The sequence below is a fragment of the Colletotrichum costaricense genome (assembly GCF_030867565.1).
Source record: "Colletotrichum costaricense strain IMI 309622 chromosome Unknown Scaffold_1.1, whole genome shotgun sequence".
NCBI classification, from domain to species: Eukaryota; Fungi; Ascomycota; class Sordariomycetes; order Glomerellales; family Glomerellaceae; genus Colletotrichum; species Colletotrichum costaricense.
In genome coordinates, this window is record NW_026848230.1 from 1,146,133 (window position 1) to 1,169,674 (window position 23,542).

The window sequence follows — 23,542 nt, forward strand, 5'->3', positions numbered from 1 at the left end:
ATATGCTCGCTGGTAGTGACCGGTCAAAGCAGGAAACAGGCAAAGCACGTCGATTCTCGCAGAGAATAAGTCGTTCGCTCGCGTATGGGGTTGTTGAGTGAGTGTCGGTTTGTGGGTAAAGACCAAACAAGAGGAAACTGGGGAAAGATGGGGTATGAAGTTCTTGATATATGGAGGCGACGGTGGTGAATGTTGTGAACCAAGAACCAAACAGAACTAAAAAAGGGGCACTTGCTGTCGTTGAACAAGGGGATTCCAGCTCCGGTGGATTGATGCTAAGATTGGAGGTCTTGGACCGGATGATATATCTCGAGAGACTGGAGAAAATGAGAGGGTGCGTAATGAGTCCGGTTCTTCAGACCAAGCCCTGGTTCTCAGAATAGATACAGACTGACTGATAAAACAGGGTATCAGTCCGGTGGAGACAGGTACGTGCAGTCAAGTCAAGGTGAGAGGCATCAGTAGTAGCAGCAAGAAGCAGGGGGGAGTGAAGAGAGAACAAAAATACACCAAAGTGTGTGTGTATGAGACAAGACAGTCCGGTAACTGGAGACTGGACGTATTTGGTTTCTGCCACCCTTGTTTGAGAAGTGGAGGTTGTATGGCAGAAGGGGAATAGATGTGTCTGCTGTCTCTGTCTCCTCCAGGTGTTTGTGAGGCTCACTGACCTTGGAACAACTGTGCGGTACGAGAGAGGGCACGTCTCAACACCAAATTTGGCTCGAAGTTAAGACGGGAGACCCGCAAGAGGGCGTGTACTGTAGGGTGTCTGTCCTATCCATGCCAAGGAAAGCAATATTGGGCTGTGAGAAAGGGTATGGACGAGCGACGAGGAAGATCCACAGATATGAAGATCCAAAGCGGGCGGCAATACCGCATCGCGGTAACATATGGTTACGTTGGCTTTGGTGGCCGAGTGTTAAGACATCCTGCATACCAAGGCCTAGCTTGATACTGTGTGTGTGTATATGTGCAGTGTCGTGAGGGTGCAATGGGAAGTCGTGTAGTGAGGCTCTTTGCGAGAAACGTGGGCTGGCGTTTGGGTGAGTCGTGGTGGCGGCCGGCCGGCTCACGGGTTTCCAAGACGTACCCCCACGACCGACCATGCACAGGGTAACCCAGATGAGCGACGACCGTTCGCCAGAAGAGGAAGGATCTCAAGGCCAGGGGTTGGCTGTCGTGGGTCCGGCAAGACGGCGAGCAAGAGGATGGACAGGCTGGCGGTTGAAGGAGAATTATGGTGAAGGGCGCCTACCGTCGCCTGTCTCAGACCAGGGTCACAAATGCGGTAGCTGATGTACATTGATAGGAGGGTAGAACCTGTGGCCAGGGTCAAGGGGCAGGCCCATCGATGTGAAGTGATACAAGCCTCGAAGTATTTTGGGGCTCGAGGGGTACTCCTGGATCGTCACGGCTTGGGCAAAGACAGCAGTTCGGTCGCAGCCGTGCCAAGAATACAATGAGAGAGAGAAGCGTGCCAGGACGGGAGATGGACTAGGAGTGCGTATGAGATGCTCACAGAGGTAATGAGAAGCAGGTTGGGTCAGCCAATCGGGGGGCCGCCAGGACACCAAGGCCGCGAGTCCTCGCATGTAGGGACCGTGTGTCACACACACCCGCGGCTGGCTTGCTTCTTTGATTCATTCTTCAAGACTTCCTTATCTGAACAATGGTGGATGGGGGCCATCTCGGCGCCGATCACCCACGCACCGCACAGGAAATGGAGGTGACTATCATAGCTGCTGCTCTCTCTCTGCTGCTGCTGCTCCTGCTCCTGCTGCACCTATCCGTAGAGACTCGCAGACATAAAGACAGTCCAGGGGTACAGGGGTGGCTGGTAGGTTATGAATCGGGAAATATTAATAGCCCATGCATATGCCTGTTCAAAGCTCGCCTCAGGACGGGCTGGAACATCACGTCTTTGGCAGATACCAGACGACATATTCGTAATTAGTAGGTAGCAGAATACATCATCAACTGTGGTAAGGAACAGCAAGATGGAAAGTATACGTATCCGATCTCAGATTTCGTGGCGCCCATCAGAGACATTCAGGTAGGACACGCACCGTGACGCACGTCAGAGTCCAAGGGGGCGTCTGCGCACGCGCGGCGCGCTTCTTTCGTTGCGGTCCGCCCTTCCCTTTCCCTTCCCTCCCTCCCGCGCCGCCGTCGCCGCCAGCACGGGAGGATGATGCTGGCAGCTGCAGAGCAACGCTTGAAGCAGCACTGCAGCATGCAGCAAGCATCAAGCACAGCTCGAGTTGTGAAGGGCAGATAAGTGTGTTCCTCACGGGGGACCCCCGGCTGTCTGAGTCGGGACATTCGTTTCACGATCTGAGCTCTGGCCGCCAAGAGATGGGAGGACCCGCCTCTTGGACCTCGAAACACGTTACTGGGTGTTGATGAGAGAAGAGCCATGACGGGGTTCGCATGCAGAGCCTTTTTCTTTCCAAATCCAGTGCATTGCAAATTTGTCCCTCAGCTGGCTTTACCCTGTTTGCTGACTGACTATTGCTGTTGCTGAGCGCCGCATGGACTTGTGAGAATGGAGACAGAAAAAGGCCAAGCCGGCCTCAACAATATTGGACTCCTGCCAGCTCGTGTCTATCGTCTTGGCCACAGTTCGCGCACTGAACAGAAGAAGCGTTCGTAATGAATTGCTGCGCATCTTTGCCAAGACCGGCTCAAGCTTGACATTTCGAATAATTGTCCCCGTATGTCGTGATGAGACTGAAGGAATGCTCCGTATGGTTCATCTGCAAACATCGCCCTGCCACAATATGTTCAGTGTCACCACCGGTCGAGACGTTAGCGGCCTACGCCTCACTTAGATGACGGGCGCGAGTCACCCAGATCATAGATGGCCCATCGCCCAAAACGCCTCAACCTTAACCAAACACTCGAGAATCCACCCCCACTTGCAATGGACACGAAAATGTGTCGGGACCGAAGAAGAGCCTCGACACAGAACGTCTACTGCAGCAGAAGGGCCGCCGGGGGTTGCAGTGAAGGGGATCCTCTGGCGTAGAGCCCGGATTCTTCCCTCTCCAGTGTTTAGTGTATTTTCGGCGGCAGCGCAAGTCTGACGGGATTCAGGAGACGGAACCCACCCGGGCGAAACACCGCTCTGGCCGGACATGTGAAGAAGGCGACCAGGGATCAGGTTCGGGACTCAAGGGGGCGAAGAGATAAGCGTCGAACAGCCAACGGTGACACTCGACGGGGATGATCAGTAACAATTCCCTTCTCTCGATTCCCATACCCAAGAGTCAAGACTCAGACTTCATCAACATGACCCCTGAAAAATTCGCCGTACCTGTCCCGCTGTCGGACCTGCGGTTGTCCCACCCGTCCAAATTAATATAGAAGTCAAAAAAGAGGGCCGCCCGTCCCGTTGCCCTCCCAGATTGCCCCTTTCAGGCGCCCTCCCTGGCCAGAAGTCTCACACCTCATGCCCCCGGGGGCCCTGGACTTTCGGGTCTTGGAGGCTTCATGGGTGGCTGGCCCTCGTCGATTCGGAGGTTGTAGAATTCTTGACAGCTTGGACGATGACGAAGATGGGCAAAGAGAGAGATGACTTGTCACGGAAGATTTCTGCTGATGGTTCTCCGCCTCTTGATCGACGTCTTGGATGCCCAAAGAGCCGTGCCGTTCGAGCCTAAAGTGACAGTGATGACAATTCATTGTTCAATGCCCACCACGCCTACGGATGTTAGTGACAACGAGCAGTGGACAGTGGTGAGCGACAAAACCACACACAGACAGCCGCCACAAAACGTGGTCCTAGATGTCTTGGCCCCTTGGCCATCCATCCATCAGACTGAGCAGAAAGAGGGTGTGCATATGTGCAACCGCAAATCATAGCTGGCTTATTTCTAGACCACAGAGTCTCTCAAAAGTGCTCGGTCGAATTCCCGTTCGCTCTGTGTGCGAGGCTTGAACAGAATACCACCACACGATGCCGGATAGGAGCATCTCACAAACACTTGAGCAATTCGGACGAATGCTGGCGGCCCTGCATACTAAAGCGGTAGAGAGCTGTACGAAGCACGCTATGAGAGATGCTAAACGTACAAAACCCCTAGAGCCGCCGGTTTCTATTCTCGTGAACTCTTGGCTCTTGTTTCTTCTTTGGTGTCCACAATCCGATGAGAGCCCGCGTCGCGTCTTGTTTTTCTCATGTTTGTTCCCGAGCGAAGCCTTGGTGATGCAACTCATCTCTTCGAACAGTGTGAGCAACTTGGCGTTCTAGCACCATTGGTTGCTCCACACCAACAGAGAAGCAGTGGCGGTGTTTCTCCATGGAGCAATTGATTGTGCACCGCAACCCAATGAAGCTCTCAAAGCAAAAAGTGTATGGAACGCCAAGATGATGCATCACGAACGGGACATCGCCAATAGAGGCAAGTCAAGAGCACATACGTGGTATCTCTCTGAGGCAAAGTCGAGTGCAACAACCCAAACACCCTGTCCATGTGATCTCATTCAGCACATTTCGACGTTCCTCGCTTGCTGACTTGGCTTTCAATAGGGCGCCGGTGGGTTTGCACATCTGCATCTGCATCAACCCGTTCCGGTAGCTTCGTCTTCTTGCTCAATCTCTTGGCCAGATTGGGTGACATGATCTACCAAAACGCCCAGCGCCAAGTAGGAAAATCCCCATTTTCTGCCTCTCTCCCTAGCCCACATCGCGCTTCAGTCGCGGCCCACAATCGGTCAACGGAGTCCAAGACGACCTTGTCTTCCTGTCTGACTGTTGTAATGCAGCCCGGCCAGCCAGCGCGCAGGACGATCACATCTACACTACGACTGCGACACCGCCGCCGCATCGCCAAGGCGTACCTCGAAACGTCCGGCTCAACGCCCGCGGTGCGACGATAAGCATTGCCCGGCTGCATCCACTGCCGTGTTAGCAGCATTGGCAATGCACCGCCGCATCATAGAAGAGGGTCCATGTCGATGATAAGAGTGACGGACTCATCAACTATTACCTTCCCGCCGTGGCAGTGGACACTACCTCTTGGCGAGAGCCTCACTTGCCAAGTTTACCACCCACTCAACCAGGACCTTGAGAGGCTTGTTAGGTGGTGTGCATTTGTAAAAGGCTACCAGAGGGAAACAAGCAGAAACACCAAGCGGTGACTATCGCATCGCACGGCCTGCCTCGATGCACCGCCCTCTCATATCTCCATATCTCAGTGGTGAGCATCACCGCCAAGTGAATGTTGACGCGTCGGGCCTCCATCCGCACCACTTTCTCCCTTTGGAGACGAAGTTCGTCCGTCCAGTCCGGCCACCGAGAACTAGTCGTTGCATCGTCAACGACGATGCTCTTTGAATCGTCCATCAGCCTACCATCAACATTCTTCATCATCCTGGCAACCTGGGACATTTGCTGTATCTACACCGTGACATCCCCTGTGGAGCGTTCTATTGATGGAGTCTTCTTGGCAGTATTGGAACTTGTCGGTTGTCCAAGCAAGTCCAAGAACCAAGACATGCAAAGTTGCAGATCATCCGGCGCCCGTACGTAGAAATTGAAATTGCTCAAAATTTCACATCGTTGTGAATCCGTACGCTAGCTAGCCCACGGAACCTGACCTTGTCACCGCGGACTACCGGCTCCTGTTTGCGCACGCTAGCCTAGGGCCAAGGTGACCGTTTGGATTATTCCTTTTATTTTCTGCTTCCGCTTCATATCGTTTCTCGACGTAGGGTACGCTATTTGGAGCATCGCCTTTCCATGATCAAAGCAACCAAAGATCATGTCCAACCACCTCAGTCCAAGCAAACCCCGGCCAACGAAGAAACGCAGTCCCCAATTTTCTCTCTTTACAAAACTTGTTGAAAATTCAGTGAAGCATTGAACCGCCGACCTCGAGACCGAAAATTTTGTGGCGCCTCCGTAAAGCCCCGATGCGGCCGGCAAGTCTCCCATGTCCGGTTCACCGTGCTGTGTTCCTGAAGACTAGGACCAGGTTGCTGACGTTCTGGTGCAATATCTCGCAACCATGTGAAAGTGGCCGGGTTTGGGCGTGTTCCATGTCGTTATCAATCAACGTCGATGCCCGACAAAACCCATGAACCCCCCTGGGCCCTGACTCAACAAACAGTTTCTCTACCGTCCTTCCATGTCGGATGTACCGTGTTCTCCCTCCCTTGCTGCTCCGTGCACGGAACCCGACTGGACGGGTCTGGCCCGGCGTATCTTCCGACGGGCTACCTCCGGCGGCGCCCAACGAAAAGACGGCCGGACCACCGTCGACGAGTCGTGCAGCGAAGCCAAGGTGCAGGGGCGAAGAGGGTTCGCGGCCCTGAATTTCGAAAAGCAATATAGAATAAGCTTCATTCCTTTCGGTCTGATATTTTTTAACACCCTTCGATTAATCTATCCTAATCGCCGCCGGCTGACATGGCAATTTATCGCCATGCTACACATTCAACCACTCAAGAACGTGAGTGTACGTTGAAAATTCTGCAATGCAACCACCATCGGCAGGGCCGTATATGGAAGCTAGGGAGCTCCCGCACCTCTATGGACGAATAAGGCAAGTCATCGCCAGAGTCTTGGCTCGAGAAGAGGTCTGCCATGGTATCAGATAGATAATCGTCTGCCCACCGCAATTGAATACATCACGTCTTTGTGCCCCGGCTTTCTAAGGATACAATACGCAGAACAGGCATCGAAATAGCGAGCTTCTCGATGCGGCATTTCTATCGCCAATAAAAGGAGATGAGATAGGTGCTCTCCATGACCGGAGACATATGCAGTGCCCCAGTTTACTGTTGATGTAGTCATCAAGCAGCAGGTGCCAAGACCAGAAACTGCAGACATTGGCCATTCTCGGTAAAGGGAATAGTCTATCTACGACGTCCCTCTCTCTAGTGTCCTAAATTTTCACAAATGATCACTTACAGCTTCATTGGTAGAAATTGAATGTTTCAATGCCGAGCCTATCGGGGCCGAATTTGAATCTAGATAGGTGCATGTGGCAAAGACCAAAGACTGCTAGACAAGATATTGCGTACCTGTCTAGGCCCGCGCTGAAAGCCCTATCTCTCCATTGAATAAGAATAGAAACATCAAAAGCTTGCTCCATACGACGGGGCTGGCAGCGCCCCGTAATCCCGTGCCCTCGACAGTTACGAAACGATGACCCCTGGGACCGGCCTGTCTCAAGGAGTTGAACAACGCAGACACTAACACCCGGTATCCACAATCAAAGAGCCCCTCGACTCGAGGTATCCGTACACCTAACGCGGATATATTGCTGTCTAGAACAGTTCCACCTATTGGTGTTTCCGCGAACCTCTGAACTGTAAGAGTTTCACTTCTGGGTTATTATTGGCTCTCTACTTCGCCTGCCAGGCTGCTAGCTAGATAAGCTAATGTGAGCTGCGAAGTCAGCAGCCGCCCATGGCAGCCTATCACGAACACCGAGATTTCAACGACATCGATGATCGGCTTCCTATTTGTGTTGGTCTTTGTGACCTCAACGGTCGCAGCTATTTCAAGACAACCAGATATAACTCGTTCAAACTTCAAAGGCGTCACTGCTACCAAGGCTCGTAGACGATCCGAGAATGTTACGAAAATTTCACGGAGCAGTCGTCACTTCTTCTTCGTACTTTGTGCAAGTTATTTACACTCATTGATACAGTCGGTCAGTGATTTGGTCGATCTTTCGAGCAATAACCCTCTTATTGTTAAGCTCGTGCGATCTTGCATCGATTAAATTGAAGTTATGTACGTGTAGCTCGGAATGTTCATACCTTTCAGAGCCTAGAGTAACCCATACAAATCTACAATGCACCCCAAAAATGGAGACCATTTTAATATAGAGAGTAGTAGCGGCCTGATGTTTGACATTAAATTATATTATTTGACCCCTGAAATCCCGCCGACTCCGATCTACGGAGACTGTCTTGAACAACGGCAGTAATAGATGGATTCCTGTCCTTCGTGGACACATACAGACGTATCCCTCAGTACCCTCCATCGAGGAGATGTTCAGGAACTTCTTGACTGGTCCACGGGCACTGCTACGGGCATTTCCAACTTCAGCTCAGGGGATCACTGTATTGAGCGATGGAACCCCCACTGTCCAGAGCCGGTTTGACAGCAAGACGGCGGTGAAAGACACAGGTTTCGTAGACTCACCCCGGTAGATCAGGGGTTAGTTTACCAAATGCTCGTGAACCTTGAATCAATTCTCAGTAACCGCTGATAGATATGCAAACATGTACGAAGATGACCTTGATGGCTTGAAGGTTTGATCTTCGTCATCCTATTGGCGCAGGTACTGTCAATCGCTCGCCCTGCGTTACGATAGAAACGGCGGTCTTTTCCAAATAGATAAACGCCAGCTAGGGGGCAAGAATCACAATCCCACTCGCTGCTCATTCAGTGACTCGCCAGTCGAATTTTTATGTCAACAAGTGATTTCCATTCTGTGACTACCGTACAAACTATACACACAAACGCTACGTATCCATTCTTTAGAGGACGGCTAATATCCAAAGTCCCTCTCAAAGCGTCTTACCACAGCTCGCAAGTGGGCTTCTTGTCCTTGCACTGGAAGCTCTCCTTGAACTCCCGACTGTTGGACATTGTGCCAAGAATACGGGCCCACTTGGGCGCATGAGGATCAGTATAGATCCGGTTGATGGCCGTATCCTTCCGAGACATGCCACACCACCAGTTGGAGTACGTGACGAAGAAGAGCTGATCTTGCGTGAAGTGCTCGAGGCCCGGCAGATCCTTGTTGGGGTGCTTGTGGGCACGGCGCTTCCAGGCCTGGTATGAGGCCGAGAGTCCGCCGGCATCCGCAAGGTTCTCGCCAAGGGTGAGGCGTCCGTTGACGTGGAGAGGCTTGTCATCCGGTCCTGGAACAGAGAAGTTGGAATACTGATCGACGAAGCATTCAGCTTTGTCCTTGAAAGCCTGCACAGTGGCGTCGGACCACCAGTCAGTGTAGTTGCCGTTCTGATCATAGTGGCGGCCGGTGGAGTCGAAGGCGTGGCTGAGCTCGTGGCCAGCGACAGAGCCAAAGGCACCGTAAGACATATAGGCAGGGACTTCGACGTCGAAGACGGGGAACTGCATGATGCCCGCCGGGAAAACGATTTCGTTGCCGGGAGGATTGTAGTAGGCATTGACGGTAGGAACCGTCATGCCCCACTGCTCTCGGTCGACGGGCTTGCCGAGGGCTGACCACTCGTAGCCAACAGCAAACTTGCGAACGGCGAGTGCGTTCTTGAAGAAAGTCTCTGGGCTGATGTCGACGGAGTTGTAAAAGTCGTTGAGGCTGGGAGGATTCATGATGTCGGGGCTCTTCGTAGGGTAGCCGATCTTCTGGATGATGTTCTGAACCTTCTCCATGGCCTTGGTGGTTGTCTCCTTATCCATCCACTTAGCGGCCTTGAGCTTCTTAGTGAACCCTGTCTTGATGTCGGTGATGATGGTGTCGCCGAACTTCTTTGCCTCTGCCGAGAAGGCCTTCTCAACGAAGAAACGGCTGAGAATCCAGCCCAAGCCGTCATCGACGTGACCAACACATGTGCGCCATCTTTCAGGGGCAGACTCGGGGTCCTAGATATTAATCAGTATCATACTGGTCGAATACACAAGTTCAAGCTTACCTTCCCAGCGAGCTCATTCTTGAAGCGCTTGTAAGGCTTGAGAGCATCGGTGTCAACGTAGGAAGAAAGGGACTGGACAGCCTTCCAAATGAAGTAGTTCTGGATAACCTCCTTGTCGGTCCCGGAAAGAATTGTAGACAACTCGGTCATGTACTTGGGTGACATCACGATGACACGCTCAACGACAAAGCCCTCGGGGACGAGATCATGGATCAATGCCGTAAGCTCAATTTCCGGAGCAAGGGCAGATGCCTCGTCGATGAGCATTGGGTTGTAGGTTTTCTGCTCGAATGTCAGTTTCTTCAGATTCTGGTACAGAGATGTTCCTTCAACTCACAGTGACATCCTCAAGCTCCTCGGTGGGAGGAGAGGCGGCTGCTAGAAGCTTCTCGAGATCAACAACCTTGGCAAAGTTGTCCTTGTTTCCATCAGGGTAAATATTACCGAGAACCTCAACTGCAACTCCGCGGTACTTCTCAACGAGCTTCTCATCTTCGTATCGCTCCTTTGAGGGAAGTCCCAGGCTGTATGGAGGTGCGACAGAAACAACGACAGTATCGGGGTCTCTGTCATCCGCACCAGTACCGGATGCAACGAAAGCGTTTACTCCGTATCTGGATAGAAGCAGAATTGTGTCTTTGGTCGGACTCGAGTCGACAGAGGCAGCCGCCTCGACTGGGTAGCTTGTCTTGATCTCGTCTAGAATCTGAATAAGGGGCTCGACGCCGATCTCCTTGATCTTGTCCTCGTCAACACAAGCATCGTACGCAGCCTTCATCTTGTCAAAGTTCTGCTCATCGGCGGACTTGTCCGTGGATTCGAGACGGAGGGGCGAGAAGTACGAGTGCTAGAATTCGGTTAGCAGAGGTCGTGGGCCATGGTTTGACAGTGCTGACCTGGGAGTCCTTTGGGTAGGGAGCCTCAAGAATATGACGAAGCAGCAGCTCCGAGTTCTCGGACATGATCGTGCCGGTGAAGGCATCGCCTTGGTCGGCACGGAGGTCGTGTCGGTCCCTCCATCCTCCGCAGACAAGCTCCTCAAAGTCGTTGCATGGGTCCAGGTCCTTGTAGTTCGGCGACAAGTTGTACAAAATCTCAGAGGCGGCATGGACACAGGCTGGTGTCATGCAAACGGGCGTCTTCTCTTCGTGGATGGGTTTCTGGGCTACACCAACAGACTTTAGTAGCTGTCAACAAATCGCCTGAGGGATCCTAACCTTGAGGGATGTTATAGTATAGCAAGCCGGCAGCGGTAGCCAGGACGAAGACCTTGACCACAGCTCTTCCCGCAGAGCATCGTTGGGCGTACGGGCATCGCTTGGGCCGGCCGTAAGTCACGCCCTGCTCCGGCTCTGGGATAAGCGGCGCCTTCTCCGACATGACGGGCGATTGCGTGATGAGGGCCTATTGATAAAGCTCTGGCGATAAGGCGATTAACGAAACCAGCCAGCTGAGAATCGAGATGGGTGTGTGTTGATAAGGGGAGATCCAATGACTGGATGGATGGTGGTTGCAGATGGGAGGTGGATCGCGTGAGATCTGATGGAGCTCTCGGAGCTTTGGGGGGAGCTTGGAGCTGGAGCTCCTGGGCGATGACGCTTTGATGCGGAGAAGCAGCTGGAGTGCAGCTGGCGGGACGACTTAGCCGAGGCTACTTCGCCTGTGTGCAAAATTAGCAGCGAATTTAAGTACCTCGGGATGGAGCTAGGATGCCTGGGACTGGACGTGCGCCGGGGAAACTCCGCTCAAACTTGGACCCTCGGCTTCTGAGGCCACTCACTCATCTCTCACTCACTCATGAATCTCATGATGGCTAATGAATGGTAAGCTTCTCACTGGATCACTCAGTTTGCGCAGTACAGAATCCGTGGTTGAGCCCCTTCTTTCCGGATATTATACACCTTGGACTCTCAGCAGTAGATTGTGCTTGAAACTCACACCTCCCGCCTCGATGCACCACCATTGCGCGTCTAGTGTCTCATTCCCTCAGGGCATGTCTGTTCCTGCAGTAGTGTTTTACAGTAATCTGATCTTCACATATGATCGAGTACCCATAATCTTTACATCAAAGACTGGATAGACTAGGCTCCGTGGCGCTCGGTGGACTTTTCGGCCGGCCCAGTGTGGCGTTTGGTTGTGGCTTGTAGTTGAAGCCTCTGGCCTGAGTCCTGACTAGAAAAGACTAGCCTTCGACGGAGGAAAGCCATCTTCAAGAAGTACATCTCTAAGTTGCTTTGTTTGTTTAGACTGGATGAATATTCGATGTCACGAATCACGCTATCATGGATATCCCGGACATTCCGGATCAATAATCATTCATCGAACATCGAGTCCAGCGGTTCAAGATTTCCGATAACGGCTCGAAGCGTCCCGAACACTCCGAGCTCACCCTTCGGTTTCTCGAGCATACATGGCCGATGCCATCTTTGCAAGAAAGAATACCAACCAACTCATCATACGCGTGACTACGTACGCCAAGCTCTACCCCACGCTTGAGATCACTAAATTCATATTACCCCTCACTGCCAGCCAATCCTCCGAAGATATAAGCTGCAGTCTCGTTGCTTGAATTTGGCTCATTCACCGCTGGCTCATGTTGCATTACATGAACGCTACGCCCGATAGGAAGTTCGTACGATGTCACGTAGGCACCATGAGGTGCGGACAACGCGGGCTTTGCAAGTGAGATTGGCTCATGGTATTGGTCGAAGAAGACTCAATGGTCTTTCCTGGGTTTCTGCCTTGATTCTGCATGCTTATGGAACTTTTGAGCCTTGTAAGAGGGGCTCATGATATGACGAGCATACGGTAATCCTCAAGACTGCATGTTTAAAAGTCAAGTAACTTGATCATTTAAGAACACTGGATCTTCGAGATCATCAAGGGAATCAAGGGAATACTGTAGTAGTTCCATTATGCGACAAACTCTTCTGTCATTGGCCTTGACGGCCACAAGTGTCTACGCTTGTCAGCGTGACTGGGCAGCGCTGAACCGCCGCATCAAGAGTCACAGTCACCACGATCATGGTTACAAGAAACGAGACATGGCAGTGGATTACCCACCTTCTCTCACGGAATACGAGTCTATACTTGTGAACTCCTTTGATAGCAAATCGCTCGACGAATGGTCTCACTACTATACGTCTGGAGATCATCTTGGCGGACACAACCGAACTCTAGCTGAGTGGACGCAACAAAAGTGGATTGATGCTGGCTGGGATGCTTCCATTGAGGAATATTGGATCTGGTATACTGCTCCTCTTGAGACTACCTTGACTTTGAATAGACCGGATGGAAGCGTCCACAATGTCAGTTTAATCGAGGACATGCTGGAGGAGGATCCTACTACTAGCTATCCCAACCGAATCCCGGCCTACCATGCCATGAGCGGAAGCGGCAACATCAGCGCCGAATATGTTTACGTCGGGTATGTTGACTCCAGAACCACGAAATAATCGCTGTTAAGGGTCCTAACTTTTGGGTGCAGTCGCGGACAACGCGGAGATTTTCAGGCTCTAAAAGATGCTGGAATCGAATTGGAAGGCAAGATTGCGCTGTCCATGTACGGTGCGATTTACAGAGGAACCAAAGTTAAGAATGCACAGGTATGTCTCACTCGTTCTGCGGGACGGTTCCAAGAAGTTGACAATTTAGGACAACGGCATGATCGGGGCTGTTCTTTTCACCGATCCTCTTGATGACGGAGAAATTACCGTTGCAAACGGCTACCTTGCGTACCCAGGTCAGTCCAGAACGGAGCCCCGTATGTCAGGTTCCACAAAGACATATTTGACTAAGACATTGGATGACTCTAGATGGTCCAGCTAGAAATCCTTCTATGATCCAAAGAGGCAGTGTCCGTTTCTCCTCACTGTACTCAGGTGATCCATCTACAGTCGGATATGCATCAGAGAAGGATGGCCCTAGGAATGATGTGACTCCTTACAACCCAACCATTCCATCTGTGCCCATCAGCATGAAGGATGCGGTGCCATTGCTCGCCGCTCTTGATGGAAGCGGCTTGTCCGCTGAGCAGGTCAACCGCAGCAGCTGGATTGGTGCACTGCCGAACATCACTTACAGCAGCGGTCCAACACCAGGTGCCACCCTTGATATGGTCCATTTCATGAACCAGACGGTCGCTCCCTCTTGGGATGTTATTGGTATCATCAATGGAACCCATCCCGACGAAGTCCTCATTATCGGGAATCACCGCGACGCTTGGGTTATTGGGGGTGCAGCGGATCCAAACTCGGGCTCTGCAGTTCTTATAGAACTTTCCAAAGCCTTTGGCAAGCTTCTGGACAAGGGATGGAAGCCCCGTCGTACGATGTATGTATGCTGCTTCTGTGTTCCTTTCTTCATGCAAGGGAGCAAAACTGATTCGACTTCTAGCATCTTGGGCTCTTGGGATGCTGAAGAATTTGGCCTGCAAGGGTCGACTGAATGGGTCGAAAGCCATCTGCCTTGGCTCGTGACGAACGCTGTCGCCTATTTGAACCTTGATGTCGCTGTTTCGGGCCCCCGAACTGCTCTTTCTGGGTCAGGCGAGATCCAAACGGTCGCCATCGAAATGATGAAGAAGGTTCTTTTCCCTGAAGGTTGGGGGGTTGGACCAACCTTGTACGACATGTGGTTCAACACTACTGAGGGTGAGATTGCTCCTCTGGGAAGTGGCAGCGATTATGCTTCCTTTTACCACAATGGCATTAGTGCTGTAAGTCTCCTGAGATACCCCTGACGAGATAGCTGAGACTGATACATAAGTAAGATTGACATCGGATCAGACGGAGGCAAAACTGACCCGGTCTACCATTATCACGGGTAAAGCCAAGTCTTTCACGTGATTTTCATGACGCATATGACTGATGGAGAGTAGACACTACGATTCGTATACCTGGATGGCAAATTTTGGAGACCCAGGCTTCAAGATTCATCGGGTAATGGGCCAGTGGCTCACCTTGGTCGCATATCACATCGCCGATGATGTGATTATCCCCTGGGATCTGCCCAATGCCGGACGCGTGCTACGAAACCATTACGAGGATCTCAATGAGACCGTCGCCGGGGACTATCCCAGCCTAAGTCTATCACCCATCCACGACGCGATTACCGAGTTCGAGACCGCAGCCGAGCGCATCGCCACAGTGGCCAAACAAGCCCTCGCTTTCAACGACACGGTCCTCATCAACGTTATCAACGGCAAGTACCGAGATTTCTCGCGTGGCTTCGCAAGCGCCGGCGGTCTCCCTGGACGCCCGACATTCCACAATGTCATAAGTGCTCCCGGTCTCGATAACGGCTACGGCGCCGATGTCTTTCCCGCCGTACAGGATAGTCTGAGCTCTGGCAATGAGACGCAGGCCCAAGAATGGGTAGAGAAGAGCGCATCTGCAATCTCCCGCGCAGCAGAGATTCTTGGCATCTGAAATGTATAGATCTGTGTGTTCTGTTTTGCGTTTTTTTAATAGTATCTTACATAATGTGGATTGCATCTCAATACATCGCTCCAAAGAAATCTGAACATCAATCTGCTTTGCAGTACAGACAGGGTATTATCGATACTTTTCGCGCTCCTTCGCCAGTCCCATGAACACCGACAATGCCGTGTACGAATACAGGTGGTCAAATAGACGTTTACCAATCACTGAGTTTACTTCCTTTCTGTGAGTCTCCGTACAACGAGCGATCACGATCGCTGGGAGAGATTTGCAACAAGCTATCGCTCGTAGTCAATCGCCTTAGCGGAACCCGGTCGGGCGTCAGGGTAGCGAACGAGTCCTTCTTCGTAGAATTCGCTGTCGAGCTCTCGGGGAGATCATCCGTCGCAATGGTCGCAATGTCCTGAGACACAATCTTGACGTTGCCGGAAGCTCTGGTGGAAGTTCTATTCGTGGAGATATTGGTGACGTAGAGTAGCTCGGGGAAGAGTCGTCGGACGAGAGCTCGGGCTGCTGGCATGCATGCCACGATTGTTCCAACGCAAAGCTCGATGTGGGACCATAGTGCCAGGCCAAAGAAGTCGTCTATTCATACGTCAGGAAGAAGAACTTTGAAAATCAAGGGTTATGTTAACTTACAGGTTGGGTTCCATGATTTGTTGAACTGTGCTACACTGCGCAAGCGAACGGCACTGACAATAGTGATGCTGTAACATGCAGATTAGTCGAAAGACATAGTAACAAACGAGGGTGGCTGGACTCACAAGATGCCAACGCCAAACATGGACATAATACCGGCTTTCTGCCTCTTCTGCAGGTTGAGCTTGTAGATCTGCGTGGCTGGCAAAACCAGCATCCAGAGATCAAGAGCGATGTTGATGGCCGCATGAGAGAGAGCCATGGCCGACAAGTCAATGCAATAACCGGGATGTCTGCCATCCCATCCAAACCAAAAGTAGCTGAGAGGTTTGCATTGGTTCAAGTTGACAATGACAAATGTGACGCACACAACAATATTGAAGATGTGCGTCGCCCACAAGATTCGGCGGAAAGTCTCGGTGAGTGCTCCGAAGATGCGTATGTAGAGGAATAGTATCGACGCTTTGATAACGGCAAGGGTCACAGAGTAGACAATCTCAAAAGCGAAGAAGCCCTGAAGTTGCGAGTTAGTCATGTTCTCAATGTCGTTGGGCTCCCGAACTTACCCTGATGAAATTTGTAATCTGATCCACCGTGAGCGTCCAAATGTCTTTTCCGAATCCCTCTTGCCGTCCAAGATGTGTGGCGACCAAGAACGCAATCATCATTACCTTTGTAATCAAAGGTTAGCGAAGACCTCACTTCGGGATCGCTCCGCTAGACTTACGTATGCAAAGGTAATGGTCGTATCGTCCAACCCCCAAGTCGATAAACCTATCCATTTCGTCGCCAGTCGCATGGCAAAAAATAGTGTCACCATTCCGAAGAGAAATGACGGAACCCATGCGATGGAAACGCCTTCATCATGATAAGCGAATCCGCAGTCTTGCCATGTTCGATTCTTCGTGACTAGCAGGCCCGTGTTAGCATCTCCTGGCATCTTACAACAAGCAGCCATGATATTCTTACTCAAAGCTTGCTGCACGCTGCACTGGACCCGAACGCAATGGATCACAGCCATGTTATAGTTCATGTCTTCGCAGAGACATGTCGAATTACTGAACTGGCATGATGTATAGTCGAGGGGTTCGAATAGGCATGGTAACTTGGGTAACTTGTCAGCACCTTCGAGTAAGATTTAGTTCCTAATTACTTACTGCGCAATCTGGCACATCATCGTAGAGGCCATACACTAATGGCAGGCTCGCCAAGAAAGATAGTAAAATAAGATATGGCTTCATCGCAACAATGATATGGTTTTCGCTGTGGTATCAAATGGTGTTGTGATCAAATCATGACGGAAGTGAAGGCGTCCAAGGACTCGTGGGGGTGCGTTCCGGTGAACACCAAAGTCGGGAAGACCAGCAGTACGAGATTGGGCAGAAGAAGGGACGAGAGAAAATTGTGCAACCATGAGAGGGGGAAATACCTGGGAAGGATAACAAATATGGATGAGGGTACGGCTCGGATCAGCCGCCGGGGAGGACGGGGCGTCGTCGTGCAAGCCACGGCGGAGATGGCAAAGTAGCCTTCCGGGTGCGGACAAGTCGGCCCAGACCACTGGGGCCGTCATCTGAAAGACTGCCTGATGCTGGGAGGGGAAGGGGGTGGAGGGGGTGGGCGTGTTCAAGTGTCATTCACTCACACGCTTTCTACGGTATCCCACGTTTTCCATCCGACCTATGACTGCCTTGGGTGGGAAGGCCATGGTTTCCTGGTGTGACTTTACGGCTAAACCCTGAACTGAAGGACAAGGTCTCAGATGCCCGCGGACAGATGTCCTGCAGATAGGTTTCCACTTCTCTGGCTGAGGTGCGGTCAACGCCCCAGAATCTGAATCGAGGGGACGATCGGAGCCGGGCAAAGGCCTGAAGTCTGTGTGGATTGGTCGGTCGTTCGCTTAGTTAAAGTTTGAGAACCTTCACGAGGACGACTTCCCTCTTCTGGAAATCGAAAGGCCAAGCACACATGTCAAGACCGCCGAGGGAGGCTCGCCGTCCGTGTTCTGGTGTTGGCGAAAATGAGAAGTTGTTTAACCGAATGCGGCTCAAAAATGCCTTTAAGCCTCTTTTTCTCTCTCGCTCTCTCTCTCTTTTCCGACTACGCCCCATTCTGCGCCTCAGTAGATGCCGAAGGCACAGTCGAGCTTGACCATAGCTCAGAGACACAACTAGCTCCGATTTAGGCTGTGGCGGCTTGTCGACTCCATGTCGGATCGGCCGCTAGGCCTCGAGCATCCCTTTCAAGAATGTGTTGGGGCCGGGCATTATCACGTTTCGGGGCATGGCTCGCGCTTGGCACCGCAACGCGAGCCCTTCCATTCTTTTGATGTGAAAGTACACTCTTCCCCTTTGCCAGCGACGTGCCGATGATGCCAACGAAGCCTCTTGACGCAAGAAAAAGCCGGCGTCAAGAAACGAGAAGAATTGCCGTTGAACCAAAGTTCTGGGAAAATGAATTCAACTTAGACTGACGATAACTTCAAGGGCAGGTCCCATCACGGCATCCCAACCACAGCTCAACCGGGCTGTACAGCTTCTTGAGTGTGCCCACCATCTAGGATGGAAGATTCAAGTGCTGTCAATTGACCGACTCGCAGGGCCCAAGCAATAGCGTAAGCTGACTGTGAACTTGCGTACCATGGGTTCAGGATCGAGACCATTTTCCTGACCTCGAAGGTCTCCTGATGTCGGACTTCCGACTTTGACAAGTGTTTCCGGGAAACAATATGATGCCATGCGACCGGATATGGATTTGATCTCATCAGAGACACGAAAATCTTCAACGAAAGTTACGAAACCCTTCCAAGCGCGTTGTCCCTATGTACATGGCTGCCGGGCACGCTTAAACGCACCCGGCATCCGTCAGCTGTTTTCCCCCTCCTCAGTCTTGACCGAAAACGTGTATACCCGCTTGGCAGATTCCGAGGTGTGCCATTCATCCGGCAATGATAATGTAGCATTCCTGAGGGGGGTTGAGGGCGACAACAAGAAGACCGGTTTTGTGTAACCGAGCTTATTATTGACAGGCTGAAGAACTACCTCGAGGAGTAAAATTCATCCATCGTCACACTTTTTATGACAACGGCTCCCCTCGTTTTCGGCACTTTTTCGCTGGCTCTTCATGGCCTAGACTTTGCCTGTGTGTATAATGAGTCTGGAACGTGGGACTGGACAATATCTTATCTGATCAACCGTCCTGCGTTACGCATCCATTGAACAAGCAACGAGGCATGTACAAGATGTGGAACCTGAGACCCTGGCCGGTTACAGCTCCCTCTTCAAGTCATCCATATGGTTCATACATGTGTCTAGACCTCCGGGCCGCCATTTTCGGACCTCCTCCAAGGTTTCTGTGGACGGTAGGATCACGTACAAATGACAAGCAGGTCATAGTATCGACACTTTTCATTGCTCAAGTTATTTTCAACTCATGTTCTGACTTCATCCATCGAGTGAATTTGTGCTACAAAGAGCAACCATCTGCTGATCCTCCATCATTATCCGGACTACCGGAGCTAAGAGGGCAAATTAACTTGAACGTATCATCGTGTCCACCATAGATATGGGCGTAGGCTACAGGCGAAGGGTCGAAGGCTAAAACGCCAACAGCCGAGCCTGGATGACACCTCCCCGTGTCCAGGGTTTATCTATGCCCTGATCAGTACACTTGACGGGGTATAAACTCGATCCGGAAACCTGTGTGGCACTACTCCTTTGGCTGTAGCTGCCCCCCCTGGTCTGGGCGTCTATCCTTCCCCGTAAAGAAGACTTCGACTCTAAGACTCGGGCCCTCCTCCGATCCACCAATATCATCGAGGCAAAGCTCAATAAGGCTAGCCATCCGGCTTTTGTCCGCCTGTGGGAGGTTCCGTGGTCGACGACTGTATTCAGCTGAGTACTTGGATAATTAATGCAACCCTCAAAGGCTGTAGTCTCGGGATGAAGGTTTAATTCTCATGTTCGGTTGTCCGATACGATCGTGGAGAAGATACTCGCGCCTCTTCTAGCTCCCCCATGTCGCCAAGCTCGACAGATATATCAAGTGATCAAACTCATGACAGAGAAGATTTTTCCACTTACCAATAACTAGAGCAGGGGTCTAGCCCGGTCTTTCGGCCACTTCCGCTCGTGTGCAATGTGATTTGGGTCGTGGCTGTTTGCTTCGTAAATCGTATCAAGTTCGTAAAGATCATATCTTGCTGACCTCCTTTACCTCAAACTACCAGCTAACGAGGGGTGTTAGTGTGATGATTTCAGTCACGCTTCAAGCCTTGAGTAGCCTGAATGTTGCTCCATTGACAGGCTCGATCCGTAGGCTACCTTACTAGTATGGTAATGGCTTTTTGACTCATCCAAGGTGATCACCTTCCTTGGCACAATTCGTTTCTTAAACTTGCGCAGCTGACATAAATGTTCACGCCCCAAGACATACATCAAGTTCATACGATACTCATGTGAGAAGGAACAAAGTGTTAGAGGTCATAAAGGTTCCAGCCCTAATTGCCTTGGTAAGACGATGCTACACATAAAATTATCTTTCAATTCGTGACTAATTTTAAGCCGCAGTCCAGCTTTCCACCATTCACAACGACGATACTTATATCCCAAGACCTTATGATAGGTACTTAGTAAGTAAGTATCTCAGATAGATATAGCAACTAAACGACGACTCGAGTGTGTGTGTGTGTGTGTTGTCATCTCCGGAGTTCGCTCAATAACCTCGGGGACTAATACAAAAGCTTCAGTAGGGCTGGGGCATGGAGAACGAAGTCATCACCGCTTAGCGGGCTCACTGAGAGCTCAATCTTTCTACCAGTTCAGGTCGCTTGATAACCCCCCCCCCCCCCCAAGTAACCGGCCTTTCCAACGCAGTCAAATTGATATCATATTGACCCCTATAAATAGTTGTGTGTCGATTGCAGCACTCCATAATTTCGTTAGAACCGCCAACACTACCTCGTCTTGATTCGTGCTATAAACACGTCTCCCAATGTGCGAGGGGTTTGGATATAATATAGAGCCTGTTTACCTGTGATAAGGTATATAATAAAACGCTTTACCGAGAGTTACCCGAGCCATCAGCAAAGGCAGAAAAGAGACTAAATACGACGGGACACGACCTCCCTCGTAATTGCCCCTTTTTCACCATTACCACACTCACATAGTGTACATCGAAGCACGTCCTAGTGATGTCGCCGAAGACATAGGCACTATGTCAGCCGAAGTAAATTCAATGATTTACACGTCAACAGAGCAACCTATCAACCGGCGGTGAGTCCAATAATCATATCAAAGTAAGTACGTTTGCACTGTGAAGGAAGGAGGAAATCGTCAAAGCCCATCCATTTCTACCTTCAGGTAAGTGCCCCTAAAGGAACGCAGCTGGATGACAGGGGCTAAAGGCTGTCTACAAAGCGCAAATCACTCTCCTTATTGATCTTTTTTTCTTTTCTTAGAATATTCTGGAGGGTCAAGTGTGTAATTAAACGGCTGTATTGACATAGTTGAGTTCTGGGTGGGTCCCCCTTTTCATCCCAACATCCAAGCCGTCAGAACTATGGCCTCTTTCACCTGGATGGCAACCACACAGGGCTCATCCAACATCTCTATTTACACCTTTTTTCTCAATGTGTACCAGCCCTGGGGGACGCCCCGCGAACGCCATAGCCGAGCGTTTAAATACAGAGCAGAAAACCCCTTAGGGGGGGTGGGATTTTCATAGGGCCAGGGTTCAACCCCTTAGCCCGAACTTTTAGGAGAAATCTTCTGAAAATAATTTAGTTTTAGTGATCGCATGACGTTCATTCAAAATGTGCATGTTTTGTTGTCATTCTGCTTTATTTTGTGTTTAATAGAATTTCATGGTGTGTTGTATCCGCGGAGGGGCGAGCCAAAGACTTTCACGAGCATGTCGTTTGCCGTCAGTCATACTGTAATGATTGGCAAATGATAGAAGGAATTGATGGGCTTTCCATTTATTCCTTCTTCCATATAAGAGTCCTACGTAATTCAACATACGTTTGCTGAGCTTCGTACAGGCCGAGAGGTTTCCCTACTGACATGTATACCAAAACTTTAGACGACTTCAACCGCTGCTTAGTAAGGAAACGCCACTGACTGTCATACTAAGTCCTGTTATTAGCTCTGCAATGGCAGAATCGGCGCACTAACCCTCGTGCACCATCTCGACTGGACCTTATCTCTTTGCACAAAATCGACTGTAACCCTGATGTAGGTGTACACCTTTCTTCATATGTGCCAGTAGGTCGTCCGCGAATTCGATTCAATATCTAATGGCAGCTTACGGCCTCGGATACGCATTGCGACTGGGTGAGCGGGAAGCTTACGTGTATTCTTTGATAGTCTCAGTCAAGATTCTGGCGCCACCCCAGACCGTGATTTATTCCAGGTGTCCCGAAAGGCCGAGGCTTGGTGTCTCGGGCGGACAAAGACTGAAGAATCTGCAAGACCTTGTGCTACATAAGCTCTCAATCAACAAACGGTGGGATAAGACAAAGTTTTATTGCCTCCACTCCCACTATATCTCTGTCTATGTAGGAAGGTATCGTTCAAAACCCTTTGATTAAGGTAAGAAAAGGACTCTGACAATGTATAGTTTGATAGACATTGTTTGCTCATAGTTGGATCAACTTCAGGTTGGCATACCTTAGCTTTACTCGTCGACCACGACCGTAGTCTCATGAGCACCAATGGCTGTTGCAACAAAAGCAAGGGACTAGCGACATGTATTAGTCAAGCGGACGCACCATCGGCGGTTGCCTCGTAGACATGTAACAGACCACTTGACTTTTAAGGGCACGTGTGTATGAATTTCTCATTGCTTCAAGTCGAAGCGGAACGGTTACGCCTTCAATCTTCTGGTTCCATGTAAAGTCTTATGTTATCTAGTGGGACGTTGCGACTTACACGCTTTGGCGCCATCTATGGGAGCTGCAATCAAGGGTCTTCTATTCACGAAACCTTTGGTATCAGACGGTCTGGTCAGGTTGACAGCATCGAACTCACGGCCCCAAAGCGCCAATCACTGAAACTTACTACGCCAGCGGTTGTAGATCCTTCATGCCATTTCTATCTTGATTGCCCAGAAATGCTGGGGGGTGTTCGAAGGTGAAAATAATCCCTCGAGATTGTCTCAGTTGGGAGGATGATTGTTGTTGTAACAAATCTGGGCCCATTTTTGCGTCCATCCCTTCCCAGCCTGCCGGTAAACGAGCACTGCCCACGTACCCGAGTGCTGTCTGAGCGCCTTTTGGGGGCTGTTGAGCTTGGGAATTTGGCCCGCGGATTGCTGATGTACTCGACGATTGTTCTGAATTAGAAACAAGTCACTGTTTGTTGGACACATGTATTCAAGGGAGACTGTCGCCGGGAGAGGAGACCAGCCCTACTGAGCTGTGAGCAGGGGGCTTGGGTGGAAGGACCCAAAGAATGCAGCTCCCGCCAAGTTTCCCATTTAACCCACGAAGAAATAGTTCGAGACCCGACTCCCTTAGATGGCGAGCCCGTGTCACTGGTTGCATCTTCGGTTTGGTTATCACTCACTTATTCCCCGTAACAGGATGAGTTGACCAAACTCATTCATGGATAGAATGGTTCCACTCACGGTAGCCAGCTCTATCCGTAGAACGAGACCCTGAACTCCACACGATGAATCCTTGCAACTCGGCGCGCATATGGAGACGAGATACCTAGGTGGACCCATGGGATGTCGTAAGAGGAGCGTGACTAGCATGCCCCCAGTGACATTCAAGAATTGCTAGGGCAAAAGGGAGGGTAAAAAAGTGAAATACCTAGCTT

General features: G+C 50.9%; 5 protein-coding genes across 5 annotated transcripts; 3 read left to right on the forward strand and 2 right to left on the reverse strand.

The window, feature by feature from the left end:
* Positions 1-2,594: 2,594 nt before the first annotated feature.
* Positions 2,595-2,831, forward strand: CCOS01_00437 (uncharacterized protein; the record flags this gene model as incomplete). The annotated part of the gene is made up of 1 exon (XM_060448634.1): positions 2,595-2,831. A coding segment is annotated over one exon (237 nt), but the record flags the coding sequence as incomplete, so codon positions are not given.
* Positions 2,832-7,457: 4,626 nt separating this feature from the next.
* CCOS01_00438 (uncharacterized protein) lies at positions 7,458-7,736 on the forward strand (the record flags this gene model as incomplete). Its single annotated transcript, XM_060448635.1, has 1 exon — positions 7,458-7,736. One exon carries the CDS (start codon positions 7,458-7,460, stop codon positions 7,734-7,736), a length of 279 nt encoding a protein of 92 aa, XP_060320073.1.
* An 803-nt stretch (positions 7,737-8,539) lies between these two features.
* CCOS01_00439 (peptidase family M13) lies at positions 8,540-11,022 on the reverse strand (the record flags this gene model as incomplete). Its single annotated transcript, XM_060448636.1, has 5 exons — positions 8,540-9,592; positions 9,643-9,924; positions 9,980-10,489; positions 10,539-10,807; positions 10,860-11,022. The coding sequence occupies 5 exons, from the start codon at positions 11,020-11,022 to the stop codon at positions 8,540-8,542; spliced, it is 2,277 nt and encodes a 758-aa protein (XP_060320074.1).
* Positions 11,023-12,557: 1,535 nt separating this feature from the next.
* Positions 12,558-15,071, forward strand: CCOS01_00440 (peptidase family M28; the record flags this gene model as incomplete). The annotated part of the gene is made up of 7 exons (XM_060448637.1): positions 12,558-13,069; positions 13,130-13,247; positions 13,297-13,384; positions 13,458-13,974; positions 14,038-14,359; positions 14,414-14,466; positions 14,522-15,071. 7 exons carry the CDS (start codon positions 12,558-12,560, stop codon positions 15,069-15,071), a joined length of 2,160 nt encoding a protein of 719 aa, XP_060320075.1.
* A 208-nt stretch (positions 15,072-15,279) lies between these two features.
* Positions 15,280-16,743, reverse strand: CCOS01_00441 (CFEM domain-containing protein; the record flags this gene model as incomplete). The annotated part of the gene is made up of 6 exons (XM_060448638.1): positions 15,280-15,668; positions 15,723-15,790; positions 15,848-16,236; positions 16,289-16,393; positions 16,450-16,631; positions 16,692-16,743. The coding sequence occupies 6 exons, from the start codon at positions 16,741-16,743 to the stop codon at positions 15,280-15,282; spliced, it is 1,185 nt and encodes a 394-aa protein (XP_060320076.1).
* Positions 16,744-23,542: the final 6,799 nt, after the last annotated feature.